Here is a 17,469-nt window from a genome sequence, read left to right as displayed (position 1 = left end):
AATGCCGTGGTACAGTAAAATGAACTTTTGTTGCATGTGTGTTTTCCTTTTCACTGTTAATGAAAATATTAATTTTCACATTTCATTAACAGGAGGATTGGTGGTCAGCCCGTCCAGTAATGGCTATGGTAGAGGAAACATTGACTTTTGATAAGGTAGAATGAATGAATGATAGGAGAATCTGAAGACCCTTGGACCCAGATCCACTGCATTCTAGCAGAACAACACTTTCTGGTATAGTTTTATATTGTTTAAACCTATTTTTTGTATATATTGAAATTTGATATAGAGTTTGGGGAAGTCAGCTTTTTGGAGGTTTCTTCAACCCCCATAACTCCCGAGTACATTTCTGTTGTACTCTATTTACACTACAAATGTAAAAAGAAAAACCTGTTACAAAAGCTGTTACAGTTTCAGCATACATGTAAAACTAATGTGAAGCTCTCTAATACTGTCTGCTCTTGGCACAAGCATAAACTATCAGAGGAAAACAACTGTCTTCAGTGCCACACCGCTGTTCGAGTTTGAGGCTGAAAATAAACCATGACTGTCTTTGGGGAGTCATGGCCATGACAATGTGTTAGTTCTTCTGGACTGATTGGGTTCTGTGTATCAGATTATAAGGGTGAGTAAAGGGATATTATAGACCTAGTGCTGTCCAGAGATTATGATTTATCTATACTAATCCGAGGTGGGGGGTGAAGGGACGGACAGACAAAGACCAGAGTCGGAGGGAGTGGAGAACAGTGATAAATTGACATATCCTGTGCCAAAATACTCAGAGGTGCTTATACAAATGGCTGTGAAACTTTTAGTATAGTTGAATACTGGTTAGTTGACATAATGCATGCCCCGGTCTCTTATTGGTTTGGCCTTCGAAGCTAACAAATTTTGCTTTTTATTTTGGGATAATACTGTAGAAATGGATATTGTCATTGCCATTTTCATACCAGGTTTGCCACATGGCCATTGGATTAAGTCCAACATTGTAATTCCAACAGTTCTTAGTAACAAGGTATGCATTTACAATATGTCCTGGCTATTCAGTTTTTTGACAACATGCACAACTATCTCCCCTCTCCTGCTATTCTTATTACTTGTTGTGGAGCTGTGTGATGACCATACACTGGCTTTATCATCCACAGCCATGGATCCATCAAACAGCTGGAGTTTGACGAGCTCTCGCAGGCACCTCCTTCCGTTTTAACAAAGCTGCCAAACTCCTACATACTGGGAGCATGCAGTTGTTGATGGTGCCTTGCATTTATTTGCTGGAGAGGAAGAGTGAGCCCAAGGCTTGCTGGGCCTCTCTGTGTAAATCACAAAGCCAGTGAGGTCAGATCATGAGGGAGTCATGACGGCATGAAATATGGCCAGAATCCCCACAACTTAAATTAATGCGAGCTGGAATTTTCCTCACTTAAAGCAGCTGTAGACAACTTTTCAACTTCCCCCCCTTACTGTTTCCAAATGTTTTTATTGTTTGCGCTGCTGTTGTAAAGACAACTGGATCGCTTTCCATTTATTATCAGCCTGGCTATTATCCAAAGCAAGAAACAACTGTTATAATCCCAATTTGAACTAGAAACCCCGATCTCAGTGCTATGATAAAGGCAGAGTAAAACATCTGGTAGTATTAGTAAGTAGGTAGGTTGCGTTACTTACTGATCCAGTAGAAAGAAGCCAACTAAATGTCTGTTTGGAACCCTCTCAAGTCCTGTGTGTTGTATCAAACTCTATTTCCCCGTTTGAGATCCGTTTCCCCCTAGCCAGAGTTTGATACAACACCGGCATTCTTGATTAACCTCAACTCAAAATCTTAACCTAACTTCAACCTAACCCTAAACTTAGCCTAACACTTACCTTAACCTAATCGTAACTGATAGCTAACCTGTTTCCATGCGAACGCTTTCATCTGGCTAGGGGTAAATGGATCTCGACGGGGAAACAGATTTCAGTACAACACCGGAGCTTGTTCCATTGAGTGAATGCCCATCTGAGGTTTGCTCTTGTTTTACCTGTTTCTATCACTCTCCCTCTTTGCCTTCTTTGCCTCCTCTGTTAGCTGGGTTCTTTAGCTGTTACTGGGTAGAGTTTTTACTGTCACTTTGGTTGTACCGCTGTCCTATTTTTTTTTTAATCCCCCCCCCTTTTTTTTTCCGCCCTATTTGTACCCGGCCAATTACCCCACCCTTCCAAGCCATCCCAGTTACTGCTCCACACCCTCTGCCGATCCGGGGAGGGCTGCAGACTATCACATGCCTCCTCCGATACATGTGGAGTCGCCAGCCGCTTCTTTTCACCTGACAGTGAGGAGTTTCGCCAGAGGGACGTAGCGCGTGGGAGGATCATGCTATATTCCCTTCAGTTCCCCCTCCCCCCCAAACAGGCACCCCAACCAACCAGAGGAGGTGCTAGTGCAGCGACCAGGACACATACCCACATCCGGCTTCCCACCTGCAGACACGGCCAATTGACCTTTCGCAAAGTACCGCCCCAGAACGGTGCTTGTCCAATCCTACCTAGCAACGGTCCGTCAAGCTTTCAAACACACAACAAAATGCTGAAACAGCGTGCCTATGGGATCTGCAAATCGGATACTAGATATCTGAAAAGTCTGGAGGGGGTTGTAATTTTCTTTCTCTTCTTGAAACCCAGAATGCAAGAAGTGCAATGTCGGCAATAGATTTCGCAGTATAGCAGACCCCATGGCCAGCTTAATCCATCCAAAATCAAAAAAAATACCTGTCTGCTCCAAGCTAAACTTGCTATTAGCTATTACTGATAGCTACCACAGCTAACGTATTATTACTGTTACTTTTACCCACACAATGCGCTGATTTCTTCCTTCATGTTTTGGTGTTTTCCGGCTACTTCCTGGATAGTTCTGAAACGCTTGACGGGCATAGCAACAGTAACTAAGGGGGGCGGGACTTTGCGAAAGGTCAATTGTGTCTGTAGGGATGCATGACCAAGCCGGAGGTAACACGGGGATTTGAACTGGAGATCCCCATTTTGGTAGGCAACGGAATAGACCGCTACGCTACCCGGACGCCCCCCCCCCCATCCTATTTTGGTTGTACAATTGTTGATGCACAACCTCTGTGCCATAAATCAAGCCTTCATTTTCCCATGAGATTGTAGCCAGTGGCAGACAGAATTGCAAAGTGAATGCAAGGCTCATAGGGAACTAATCTAAGCACTGATGATGTCATTATTCTATAGCCATTACAATGTGCAATAAAAATTTACTTCATAATGATAAGTGAAAGCAAGAAAAGTTGTCTACTGCCGCTTTAAAGATAAGGTACTGTTGAGGAGAGCCTGGTGATGTTTACACTAAAGCAGACGTGTTGTTATAGATGCCAAGTGTGTGTGTGTGACTCCATACTTAGCTCACTGTACTTGCATGAAGATATGTTCCAGGTTATAGAATGGGTTGAGTAAGTGCACATATTCATTTACAAGGAAAGCTTGTGGAAGTAGATTGATTACCCATACTTGCACACATTCTCCCACTCCTACCTGGGACCTGGGAGCTGCCCATTATACCCAAGTCTTGTACTACTGAGCACTGAACATTGTTACCTCTGTGTGCACACATTTGTGAGCGTGCAACCCTGTTTGTGTATTGCTATTGGTCAGCTGTGTGTGTGTGTGTGTGTGTGTGTGTGTGTGTGTGTGTGTGTGTGTGTGTGTGTGTGTGTCACAGTAAGTAAAGTAAGAAGTCAGCAGATGGTTTACCATGTCACTCTCCTGTGTTTTGGGAAAAAAAGTTTTTTCATCTTGGTGTGTGCGTTAGTTCATTCTGACGGGAACATACCCTGGTCCAGTGAGTCTTGTGAGGGCACTACAGCCCCGACTCTTGCATTCTTTGCAATTAGTTGCTACTGATTTAGATGAACTACGAACTTAAACTTAAGTGTATGGTACTGTTCCTCTCTTTGTACATTTCTCTGGATGAGAGTGTCGGCAAAAGACCAAAGATGTAGCATAAGTGTCGGCATTTCTGAGGCATTTGTAATGTCGAGGCGTTTCTTCCATCGCTGAGTTCCCCACAGCAATATGGTTGATTCTGATTAGCCCGCAGTGGGACCATCGTTAATTCAGCCCCATTAGTAACACTTCCCCTCCAACACACACACGCATATATATATATATATATATATATATATATATATATATATATATAGTGCTTTCATCTAACACATAAAATGCACACAGCTCAGCCTCTCCCCCTGTCCTATGAGGCCCTGTCCTATGTGTGACCCCAAGACGCAAACCCTCACAGATGTGAGTCCCTGTTACTTGCGTAGATGTCCTTATGTGGAAGGCAGGTGGATATGCTGAATGAATGAACAGTGGAAAAGCAGCGTGCATAGGCTAGTTGGAGTATTTGCTAGCATGCTTCAGATTGAATATTAGGTACTTCCTAGGTGTTTAGTCTGCATTCATTCTGCCTTGGCTTTATTTTTAGAGTCGCAAAATGGCTTCCTGACTGAAACACGAGTCAGACAGAGAAGTTCCTCTTCAATCTCACAAGGACACATTTCTTGAAGCTGGGAGATTCAGTCAGACGAACGCAGATTCAGCCGGAGCTTAAAATAACCTCCAGTTTGATTTAACCCTTTGGGGGTCAGTGCCACTGCTAATGGGATGTACGCTCAATCAGGATTGACTAGCCAGCTGCTACCGTGTGGCCTGGAAAGGTTGTTTTTTTTCTTCCTTTCACTCTTTTGATCCTTCAGTTGATTTGTATTTACTGTGTTCCACCTCTTTCTCTTGGGAGTCTTTTGCTCTTTTGGTGAATCTCTCTCATCTCACTTGTTCATGTTTACATATTTTCTTCCTCTCTCTCTCACTCCTTTGCTCTCTGCATTCTGTTTTCCTCCTCTTTACACAGAGGATAATCTCTCCGTGATGATTTGTACCAGAGTGCAAGCAGAATAAGGCTGAGATGGAGCATAGCCACATAGCAGTTGCACCCTGTGGTTCTGCGAATAAAAAGAAAATAAGATAACGCGTGTTGGAGAAGCTGAGATTATTGTAATTATGTCTTTAACTGGAGTAGCTGCTATTTTAAATGGCCAGGAGTGAAGGAGAACGCTAACCGATTATTCACCCATCTCAGAGGGAGAAAAATATCTTCCATGGCAGATGTTTTAGGGAAAATGCAACTTCTGTAAAACTCAGCCTGTTTGTATGTACGGAGGTGAATCACATTAGAGGAGATTATGCAAAATCAAACACACATTCATTCACCGTCTGGCCAAGCAGCCCATACTGTCCAACAGTTGCGTTTATTTTCAGTCATGGCACTCTTGCACCCTGTCAAGAGTGTGTCTCAAATCTGTTTCACACGAGTGGTGTTGTAAGCAAGTCAATATTTCTCACTTTCACATGCTGCAGATGAAAGCCCCGTCATCTGTCCATTTGAACGCTATCAGGTTTATCTCCTGAGGTATGCCTGCACAGTGAGGGTGCCAAGGTAGTTTCTTTCTTGAAATTTTTCTTTTATGGTCATAATCTAGGAATTAGTCACAGTCAAAGAGAGGATGAATCAGTAGAGGGTGTTTGGGTTTGAAACACCTTTCGCCATTCTGTGGACTTGCTCAGTGAGGACCTGTGTTTTATCCACTCAGGGTCTGTTGGAGAATGACAGGTGGAATGAGGCCTGTGTGGTTTGGTCTGCATGCTGTGCGTACGTGTATATGTGACACGTGTAAAGTGAAGCAGGGGGTTTTGGAGCAGAAGGAGTGTGGAATTTGATACAGAGAGGCTCGCGTCCTCCCAACTCTACTGAATGGTTCCTTCAGTTATGAGAAGTGGGAGTTTTACTTGCCGGTATTTTGAGAGAGGGTGCAAATTTGGTGGGTTCAGAGGTGGGCGGGATGTGCAAAGCTTGGCTGCTGTACCTACCAGACCACAGCTGTTGTGTTCCCATGAAGCAAAACAGTTTAGAAAGGAGTTGCGAAAAAAGGTTGATGCTGAGAATCACTTTCTCCTGCTTTCTGCCTCATTATTCCCTTCAGTTTAGCGTTTTCCTCGTGCCTGATGTGTGTGAGTCCACTCACGCCGGTGTCCATTATTTGATTTTTGTATTCACCAAGGGACATCTCCTTCTTCAGCAGTCGGATAATATTTTGTCGTTGACATTTCAGCGCTCATCTTGGGGTGAACGGTGAAAAATCGGGGGCGTAGTTAGTGTCTAGCGTTGCCGCTGATTCTCCTGGATGTTTTCCGGAAGACTGGGAGGGGAGTCGGTGAAGAGTCCCAGGCGAATATCCCGACATTGATTAGTTTACATTATCTGTCAAAAAGCTATCATTTCTCCCTATTGTCCTCTTGACTGTATGTGATATCAGGAAGAATGAGGTCAGGAGGGAAAGCGAGAGAAACGGAGAGGGTCATATTCTGTTCTCCTCGCCACAAAGCACGTCATGATGTGTCACACCTCAGACACCAGCTGGTGAGTTATCATCTCAGAGAGGTTATATTGTTTCGCGACGCAAGAGACCAAAACTGCATTGTTTATCCTTTGAGTGTACCGCGTGTGTGTGTCTGTGTGTTTGTGACACCCAAGTAGCCGTTGTCCTTAACAGCCACCCAGCATTGAAAGCAAGCATGAAGTCACTATTCTCAGCGGACTCAACGAATTTGTAGTCAAGTTTTTTGGACCACAAGGAAGTAAGTGTTCCTTCTACACTGTTTGAGAGCTGAATCTTCACTGTTTTAACCCTTGTTGCTTAGACTGTATATATGTGCTTTACCCCCCCACACACACACACACACCCTTCTTCTATTTAAAATAAGATATAGAATCTGACCACAATTAAAAGGATACTTGACATTTTAAACATCATTATTTTAGTCTCAGTTAAGTTAGCTTGAGGAAACGTTGAGAGAGCCGTCTTCATAGCGGTTAACAGAAGAATCTCAGCCGTCCCCCCCCCCCCCCATTTGGGACATAAAGAGGAGCTCTGGAGGGCCGGCCACGAACGTAAAATGGATTGAAACCAGGCCTGAGGCTTGGGTTGTAAAGAGGACCGGATCCAGGCACAAAGGAAAGTTGGATGAAGGCGACAGCTTTCTTGGCAGGAAAAACTGATGGTGTTCACAACATCTGTCACACCAAAACCACCACCTTTACTTACACATCAGCAAGGAGGGGCAACAGGTGTATGCATGCCCCATCTTATGATGTCTTCAACTAGTGTTGAGTGATTGGGCAGTAAAAGTGTGTGTGCCCTGTGCAGGTATGCAAACACATAAGCACAATTGTAAGTGGTGTACATGCTCATCCCGGCCCTCCGTCCTCAGTAAGTGTCGTTTCAGTTCCAGGATTGCACCCAAGGCTCCTCCTGTTACCTACAGCTATTCCGGGAGATCCCCCTCCCCACACACATGCACAGACATACACGGATACGTGCACACACACTCATGAACTTACACGCACAATCACATTCTCCTGCTTTTGAATATAATTTTACTAAACCAATTGGTTGGGAGGTAAAGTAGTCTGAAACGCCCTGGGCTGAAATGCATTACTGCGCAGAATCCATTGTATTTCCCAGCAGTACAGAAAATGGCTGCAACGCCACCATGTCCTAGTCTATTTGGGCATTGGAGGCCTCAAAAGATGGACTATGCCTTCGAATTGAATGAAATGTACATCCTGTGTCCTCAAGAGCGCTCTGTCTCTTCTGTTTCTCTCCCTCTCACTCTCTCCCATCCCTCTCTCTGTCTCCCCTTTACATTCAGCGCCGTATGAGGGAGGCGTGTGGAAGGTCCGAGTAGATCTTCCTGACAAATATCCTTTCAAATCGCCATCAATAGGTAAGGTCTCTGACTTTGAATACAGGATTATAAATTGGTGTTTTCTGTTATCACTGTACCTAACATAATGCCCCCCCCCCATTGCAGGATTCATGAATAAGATTTTTCATCCGAACATTGATGAAGCGTAAGTTGATCCATTTCTTGTATTTCAAGTGTCATAATCAATCAATCAATCAAGTTGCATTTTATATGATGTTATGTTTTTAGCTTTGCAAAGTTGACCAAATTGGACTTTACCTGCCAACATCATCATATTTTAAATTGCAAAATGTGGAAATATATCATCCATATTTGTACATAGCTCAAAAAACCCGTCTGTTTTTCTACTGCAATCCTGGATTGATGAACCCTCTGCCAGGGGAATTTGCAAAGTCTCCTCCCAAGGATGTAGACCTTCTTTTGCTGTTGTCTTTAGCCCCCTCCCCCACACACACACACTGCAGATAAGATAGAGAGAGGCATTATGGGATTTAGTGGCTAGAAAAGGAATTTGAGCACCCCGGTGGCTCAATGGTTATGGCACATGCCGCATAACCGCAAAGTCCCTGGTTCGAGTCCAGCCAGAGACCTTTGTTGCATGTCATACCCATCTCTCCCTCCCCTTGTTTCCTGTCCTCCGCTTCACTGTCCACTATCCAATAAAGGCAAAAAAATAATATAATCTATAAAAGGAATTTGATCAGAATAATCTGTGGGCACATACAGCCCCCATTTCAGTTTTAAACCCCTCCTGTTAAAACATATTGCCTCCACTTATATTGCTCATCATGTGGTTATGTGTTGTGTGATGGACTATGTTTTAGTCTGAACTTCACCAGCCCTCCACACACTAGCAACCACACTCTCACGGCCCAAACAAGTCTCTAAGACATCTTCTTCAAATTTAGTACCAGTAATGACTGTTCACAGCGGAGGTGTGTAAGTGTTAAATGGGGGCTTTTGCGGTCTCTTGCTAACGACTGATTGAAAGGCCTGAAAGCGAATGAATACACTAACACACAGGCATGCACACACACTAATATACAAACTAAGCCCTTTTCTCCATTACATATGTTCTCCTCTGTCTTCCAGATCAGGGACAGTGTGCTTAGATGTCATCAACCAGACATGGACAGCCCTCTATGGTGAGTAGCCTGTGTGTGTGTGTGTGTGTGTGTGTGTGTGTGTGTGTGTGTGTGTGTGTGTGTGTGTGTGTGTGTGTGTGTGTGTTAGTAAAAAAAAAAAAGAAAGAGCGAGAGCTCGTATCCCTCCCATGTTCTACTTTGTCATGAAGCTCTGTGTGGGTACAAGCACAGACCTTTACACAGGGCCATCACCACCATAGATATGACTGCTCACCAGTGGTCCCTAGCTAGCAGGCATGTTAGCATTACCCACTGGAGCGGTAGTGGCCCTAATCTACACTAATGAGGTAATGCCCTGAGCCAGCAAGCTCAGAAAACGTTCGCCCCAGCAGGAATGATCTACTAGCTGTCAGCTGAGAGACCCAGAACGGGACCCAGCATATTCTCAATAGTAGTGAATGATTAGTATTTCTCACTCATTCTCTCTTCTCGGTCATTGTATCACTCGCAGCCGCTGGCACTCTCTCTTGCTCTTCACCTTGCTGTATCCCTTCCCCTTTATATCCCCATTAATTTCTCATTATAGCCCCTCTACTTGGTGAGGATGGCAGTTGAGCAATATAAATGTCTTTACGATGATATCCCTAGCAGATGTTACGGCAGCCCACTTTATTTTCCCTGGCGTTCACATGTATGGCTCACAGCAGCATGTAAAAGCCTTCAATGGTGCCTGACCCTAAAATAATGTGTGGCTTGAAATGGGGATGTAATTCTGATCATTGCTGTTGTAAGGTTCCCAGAGCCGGGGTTTTTTTTGGTAACCCTGTGATGTAGTCATCTCTGTTGTCCTTTTTCAAATCAAGGCAGATCCATTTGATGAGATAATCTCTCTGTTTTAGCTTTGTTTGTCTTTGTGTAGAATCACATGTTTCGGGGACTTTAGAGTTTTAAATGAAATCTAACCGACAATACCGATGAAGACAACAAGTTAATCTATCATGCATTATTTACCTTCTGTTGAGAGAGACAGAGACAGAGAGATTAAATCACTAAAGCGTGACGGAGGGGAAACGTTCATTTGTGCTGCTGGACTTAGCAGTGACACCTAGTGAATGAGAACAGTATTGCAGGTTTTCACTGTTCAGGCCCCTGTTTGCAGAGAGAACGAGGCCTGCTGGCATGGAGAAATAGGCCCCTTAGAGTAGTTACTCTTGTATTTGGTACCGTGAGATTAATGATTTCTACATTTCAGGACCTCTTACCTAGTACATTTACCATGCATCTGTGATCCTTCTGTTTCTAAGTCTGCAGTGATTGACATGTATGTAAATTGATCCTGACAAGCTTCAGGGCCTGCATGGCAGTGGATTTCATTTGGCAGATAAGCAGAGGAGACACTGCAGTTATCGAAATTTGACACATAATTGGCTTAATATAACATGGACTTGTCACCATTAGGTTTTCACACATTAATGATCATATCTTCATAGACTCTGAGAGAAGCCTGGCAGTCACCAGGATGGAAGTATGGATATCTTTGTGATCATACTGTCTAGTCCTTTCTCTTATTGGTGGTACTAGTAATACGTTTTGTGTGTTCTTTCCCAGATCTGACCAATATCTTTGAGTCCTTCTTGCCCCAGCTGCTGGCTTACCCAAACCCCATTGATCCCCTGAATGGAGATGCAGCTGCCATGTACCTCCACCGTCCAGAAGAGTACAAACAAAAAATCAAAGGTATGGGCCGAGTTAGTCCTGTTCAGTGTATTTAGATTGCCTCTACTTGCACATGAGAAGGTTGAATACATATCCTTACATACAAGCTAAAGATTACTTATATTTGGGACCAAGATCTTAAAAGGAGATTGTGTGCTTTGCTTTAAACGTCCGGAAAAAATGGGAATTTTAGTTATGAAAAAGATCAGTTAATTTCCTGAAATCAGCAGTCAGGATGGATATCATTTTGTTTTGGTTGACAGCATGTGTTAACCTTCTTATACGCAACTGCGTTTTGGAATTAGTTAGCTATATTAAGGTAAACGGTATATTAAACTAAAAGTAATTTCCAGCAACGGACCAGATTGTGCTATAAAATCACATATGCAGCTCTGTGGGAATGCTTCACAGTAAATTACTGATAATGGTACTGTTTATTCAGGAGCTTTTGGTATTTCAGTTCTAAGCCGTCAGAAATCGGTGCCAGTTTGGCTCTGGTTCTCCCTACCCCAACCTACAATATAGACTGACTGTTGGTTTCTTGATGTCATGTCCTTCTCAGCATGGATTTCACCTAGTATGTGTCTGTTTCTGGATAGGTGTGTGTACACATTTAGATTGGCAGGTGGCTTGTTATTTTGTAGACTTCTTTCTTTCTTTTCTTTCCTCCATCATCCCTTCATCTCCTGTGACTGGTAGCACTCCTCTCAGCCTATGAAGCTCTGTCTGTGCCGCCCCACTCTCTCTCTCTCGCTCTCTCTCTCTCTCTCTCGTTTTGTGTATTTACTGCTCTCTCTCTCTCTCTCCCTGTCTCTCCACAGAGTACATCCAGAAATATGCAACAGAGGAGGCTCTGAAGGAACAAGAGGAGGGGGCCGGCGACTCCTCGTCAGAAAGCTCCATGTCGGATTTCTCAGAAGACGAGGCCCAGGACATGGAGTTGTAGTGATAGGGGCACCCCTCCCCTCCCCCCAGCCCTCCCCTTCAAACCCCCACAGAGACTATATTTGATTTCCTAACCATGAGAAAGCAGACTTATGATATTCGTATTTAAACAAGTTGATTTTTTTTTATTATTATAATTATTATTATTATTATTCCTACTAAACAAGGATTTTTATGGATATCTAGCCTTTGGTGTATATGACAGACACCCCCTACCATTCTGTAGCCGTTTCTCCCCCGCCCATCTGTCACTGTTGCTGTTGCACACTCTTTCACCTCACCCTTTTATTAAGGTGTATGGTCGTGTAGTAGTAGTCTGGATCCAGCGCCATAAAAGCCTTCTTCCATTCTTCCTTGCTCTGGTTTGTTAACAGTGTGACTGTCTGAATTTCACCATTCACGTGGCTGGCAGTGGGGGTTAAGGAAGCATGACCACATGGGAATGTCGGTAGACAGGAAGCAGCCCACCTGGGTTCACAAATCTGGCAGTCAACGAACACCTTGTTGCTGCCGTGGTTGACCGACAATTTAGGCCGAGGAATGGAACATTATTAGTTCCAGTTGAGGCTGAACAGAGGATAGCGGCCTCACAAGCCATCTGTGTAACCTCCGTGTAATGGTCACACCGTTAATGAGCATGTGCGAGTGAAAATGAAAATGAGACGGAGGTTGGGTCCAGTCTCATGTAGTAGCGGTCTTCCTCACATTCCGCTGTTAGCTGGATTAAACTCCGACGCATGCCCCTCGCATCGTTCTGACCTGTGGTACATGTCCCCATCACATCGACTGGACTCAAAATGGAGACTTTTGACCATCTTATCTACCGGGACAAATGGGGCAGGGGTGAGTGGGGGAATTTTCCGTCATTTTCTCACGATCACTAGTTTGAGGAAGATGATAAAGTGGGGTTTCGCTAACAAGTAGTCACATGTACGCTTGTTATTATTATTATTATTATTATTATCATCATCGCCGAGGGAAAGGTTTATGAATACTCACTTTGGTTTTTACAGATCGAACGGCTCGTCTGTGAGCACAGAGCACCAGACGTTGCTGTTTGACTCAACCTCGCTGGGTTTTAAGGTTTGAAAGTCCACAATGCATCCGGAAGAGATTGGCAATCACAGCTTTTACCTTGACTGTTACTTCAGTTTTCCCCAAAATTATTGGTGTAACTCTGACATTTCACTCAGTAAGGCGTGGACATTTGTACGTGTGCAGCACCTACCTTGTACAGTGATAACACACCTCTTTATAAAGCCTCATAAAAACTCGCAGTGTCAAAAAAAATAAGTAAACATTGACCAAGTGTTGCTTGCCGAGGCTTGTAATGGCAGTCAGACTACCTAGGAAACCTTGAATTGTAAATCACCTTCTTTTAACTTTGTAGATTGTAGTAATAATCACAGGGACTGCTTTTCGTTGGTTGGTGGGTCCTGAGTGAGAGATTGATATTGGAATAATACCTCTTGTGTCAAAGCAGTGTTCGGGGGAGGAGGGTGGTCACCTTAATGCATCTGACTTCATTTCCCTCTCCCAGCAGTGTGTTTTGTGCCTCATCTCGTAAAGAAAGGTGACAATTTAGGGAATCTCAAAAGCCCAAATACTTGACAAGGAAAGCCATGAAGGTCAGACTAAATTTAAGAAGAAAAAAAAGCACACACCACCCCCACCCCCCCAACCTCCATTTCTATTTCTCCTCTTCTTCCCCGCCGTTTGACCTTTTTTGAATTTGTCCCAATAACATCTTGAGTTTTTCTCATCACCACTTTGTACAGTTTAGGGTTATGACCTAGGATTGAGTAACGTTGGGCTTTCTTAACTGAGCTTATGTAGGTTTGATAGAGGCTTTTGTGGCTTGGGTTTGACAGACATGAGTTTGGCTGTATCTTGCATAGTGAGAAACATTTTCACAGAAAAAAATGGTATTTTAATGGAGGAAAATCATGCTAACATTCGTTGAACTTGCTTAACTATAAAAATAAGTGTTTTTTGACATGATGTCTGGGGTAGGTAGTTTCGCTGGGTGGTGACTCCGGGTAAACAACACATGGTATATGGCTATATTACAGATAGTGTTAGATAGTTTGATGTAATTGTCTGGCATTCATTGTTCATCAGGTTTTTAGTTGGCGTCTGTTGCATGGTATATGTAAGATACTCCATAGACATAACCTGCTTGTCCTCCTCTTGCAGATTTGGAGTCGTGCAGTCGAGTGTGAGTGATTTCAATCTAGGACAACATTTGACCTGTAGTAAGCCTGGTAGATCTTAATGTGTGTAGAAATCAAATCTTTGCTTCCAACCCATACAGATAGTCTGGAATTTCTCCAAAGGCATTAGCTTAAAAAGAAAAAAAAAGGAAAAAAAGTGGGAGGGTCGAATTACATTTTCATAATCATCAAACCATTGGAATATCAGTAGGACCCCTCCTGAGTTTGTTTTTTAATTTTCAGCACACGATTGAAGAGTTGGACTATTTAAGGCAACGGGGGTTAATCATCTAAATTGGTCCGAGGGAGATTTGGGTGTTAACAATACCTGGGTGAGCTTTTCAGCAGGATGCAGCATTTTGAATTGGCGCAGGGAGAATTCAATTTAATCGACTCACTATTGCGACATTGAGGATGTGTGAACCTGGCTTTCATATTGCCATCTGAATGTTGTACATCTGTTTGAACAGGCCGCGGTGTGGGAAGTCTGTGATCGGCATCTTCTCACCCACAAAAACAGAGCCTGCAAAAAAAAAAAAAAAAAACCAAACTGTGAGAATATGCAGCATCCCTGTCTCACAGTTGTCTTGTGCTTTCTCCCAAGCTGCCTACATATATATAAATATATATATTTATTCATTAAAGAGAACCTTTTTGCTTTTGTGTTTTTCATCTTGGTCGTTATCGTGCGCCACTGTTATACAAGGGTGTAAATTACAGTCAGCTTAACTGTCACACTGAGGAGAATTGGAAATTTGATTTTTTTTCTATTTTTATTTTGTTGGAAGTATTAAAATTGGAAGTTTTTTTTTTTTTTTTTTACTTTTCATTTATGCGGTGTTGTAATTGAGTGCTGAATATATATCAGAGTTGAGAAATGTAATAAAAAGAACACTTACCTGTGACACAGTGGTGCAAGAGGGAACAAAAACATTTTGATCTTATTTAAACAATATCCTGTTTTTTGTTTTGTTCCCCCCCCCCAAAAAAGTGCAAACTTGTATTTTGGTGAGGTTCCAGCTTTTGGTTTCAGTAGTGTGCATCCACACAGGGCAATAAATTGACACCACAGCGGGCTGCAGCCAGCCGCTATTTAATTTTCCCTGGCCCCTTTTTTTATTTTCCCAAACTAACTTGGTGATAAAGATCATTTACAGCCTTTGTGTTTGTGCTCTTGTTTTTAACTCTTGAGTTCAGGACTGAACAAATGTCCAATAAACCAGTAAATGATTATGCTTCTGTTGGAACTTTTGTTTTTAAAAAACTTTTTTTTTCTTCTTTTTTTGGGGGGGAAAAAAAGGGGGATGGACACAAAAGTGTTAATTGATTTTTCTCATTTAATTTCCTTTCAGCTCCCCTGGCCTCCTTTTTTTTGTTTTTTGTTTTTTTGGGGTGGGGTGAGGGTGTTAATAAGACCACGAGGCTTACAGATGGGATGGATATCTACCACCAATCCTTTTAAAAACTTGACCCCGGTCAACCTGCTTCCAGCTAGTGTTAACATCTGGGAGGGATCTTGAGTTGGGGAGACAACACAACACGACACCTTTGCAGACTTGCAGGGAGCATTGCGGTATGGAGCCGTAGGCCCACAGATCAGTACATACGCCGGTCCACAGCTTTCACTGGACAAAAGACGAGAGAGACTCAAGGGGCCAGAGGCACCGGCCCGTCGTCCATCCAGAGGGGGGCGTTCTGCAGGCCATCTCGTCATTAAACGGCACAAAAACGGCAGCCCTAATCTTCACATGTCAACAACCCCCCACCACCGCAGCCTAGTTCTCCCCCCCCCCCAACCCACCCCCATGTGTTGGCTGTACCTCTCCCGTGCACTTGCATGCTTCTGGTTGAGGCTCCCCACCCGTTCTCTTTTCGTGCTCGAGTACATTTGTGCCCCGTGCTGGCCTATACTGTTGCCACGAGGGGGCCTAGTTAAGCAGGCGCGCGCACACACACACAGCATGGAAAGTGGCTGTTTTTTATAGTAACTAAGTATTTGGTACCTAGTATGTGATACTTTGGGGGGTGGGGGGTCCAAAGGGTTGATTTTTGTTTTTCCAAAAATCCGTCCTCGGTCTTATTTTGACTCCTCTTTTGCCCTCGATCTCTCCTCCCTGTTTTTTTTTTTTTTGTTTGTTTGGGTTTTTTTTTTTTTTTTTTTTGGTTTTTTTTTTTTAACCCCCCATTTTTCTTTGCATTGTGAAGTGGGCATGCTTGTCAAGAAGACATGCTCTCTATTAATAGGCTTATAACCTCTTAAATAGTTGTGTATAAAATAAACTGTTATAACTTCTTTTTTAATAAAACATTAAATGTGTATAAATGTGTTTGAACGTTGCTAACTTTTATTGCTGTGCGTTCACCGTGACGCTTTGATTGGCGTGACCTTCGCCCTCGTGGGATTTCCGGTAGCCGTCGACTCTCGGATGAGTTGGCGTCCGCTCAGTAGAAATGAACACCTGCAGTGACGTCTAATCAGTTGATCACTGTGTTAAAAGCTGATTAGTTATGTCAGCTTTTACAAACTGATGGTGATTTGTGGGAAAAGTCTCCTGAACCCAGATGAGTTAAGAGTTGTGCTTTTTTTTTCTTTTTCTTTTTTTTTACCAAATCCCCACTTTGCATTTTTTTTTAAATTACACTACGAAAAACCCGAAATGTGTCAAGCAAGGACGCATTAATTCTGTATCAAGAAGTCTGCTCACACCTCTGTGTGTCAACCTACGGCAGGTGGCATCTGAAAACGAAGGCTGCTGGAGGGAAAAGAAGAATAATCACAAGAATCGTAGAGTGAAATTTAGTTTCCGTGCTCGCATACTAAATATAGGCGAGTACAGGCAATATGGCCCATGTAACTGCTGTAATCTGCATGGATAAGTAGACGCGACTAACGGGTCGGACCCTTTAGTCGGCTGGTTAACGTTGTCGCTTGCGGAGTGGGAGGTACGGGTTCGCGTCCCGGCTGTGGCGACGGTTCCCGGGCTTCCTCCCGAATTCGCTACAATACTAACTATAGGCGAGTACAGGCAATATGGCCCATGTAAATACTAAATATAGGCGAGTACAGGCAATATGGCCCATGTAAAGGCCTTAAAGAAGAAACCTATTACACTGGACCCACTTCTGCACCTTCCTGAAACTTCTTGAACTTGGGTTCCTTGAAAGCCACGATACAAAACTAAGTTGTTGTTGTTGTACATTAAGCCTCTTCATCTTAAACGCCTTTCTACTACTACTACTTCATATAGTACTATGTTATGATTACTATGTAGTAAATGTAATATTACTACTTCATATAGTACTATAAGATTACAATGTAGTGAATTTACTAATACATATAGTACAATGATTATTATAGTAAAGGTACTACTGTTACTTCATATATTACTATGTTATGATTACTATGTAGTAAATGCACTACTACTGCTTCATATAGTACTATAAGATTACAATGTAGTAAATTCACTACTACATATAGTACTATGTTATAATTACTATGTAGTAAATGTACTACTACTGCTACTTAATATAGTATTATAATGATTACTATGTAGTAAATGTACTACTACTACTTCATATAGCACTATTATAATTACTATGTAGTAAATGTACTACTACTAACTTCCTACAGTACTATGACATGATTACTATGTCGTCAATGTACTACGACATATAGTATTATGTTATGATTA

The 17,469-nt window shown here is 42.8% G+C and overlaps 1 protein-coding gene across 1 annotated transcript in view; it reads left to right on the top strand.

The window, feature by feature from the left end:
• ube2h (ubiquitin-conjugating enzyme E2H (UBC8 homolog, yeast)) overlaps nt 1–16,090 on the top strand; it is a 36,033-nt gene extending 19,943 nt beyond the window's left edge. Inside the window, exons 2-7 of the mRNA XM_056301625.1 lie at nt 6,611–6,687; nt 7,762–7,836; nt 7,924–7,963; nt 8,911–8,963; nt 10,512–10,640; nt 11,441–16,090. Of these exons, the coding sequence (XP_056157600.1) occupies nt 6,611–6,687; nt 7,762–7,836; nt 7,924–7,963; nt 8,911–8,963; nt 10,512–10,640; nt 11,441–11,565 (499 nt within the window). The 3' untranslated portion in view covers nt 11,566–16,090. The remainder of the gene's footprint in view (nt 1–6,610; nt 6,688–7,761; nt 7,837–7,923; nt 7,964–8,910; nt 8,964–10,511; nt 10,641–11,440) is intronic.
• Nucleotides 16,091–17,469: the final 1,379 nt, after the last annotated feature.

The sequence above is a fragment of the Lampris incognitus genome, assembly GCF_029633865.1.
Source record: "Lampris incognitus isolate fLamInc1 chromosome 3 unlocalized genomic scaffold, fLamInc1.hap2 SUPER_3_unloc_1, whole genome shotgun sequence".
Classification (NCBI taxonomy): domain Eukaryota; kingdom Metazoa; phylum Chordata; class Actinopteri; order Lampriformes; family Lampridae; genus Lampris; species Lampris incognitus.
This window is presented reverse-complemented; position numbering and strand designations above follow the sequence as displayed.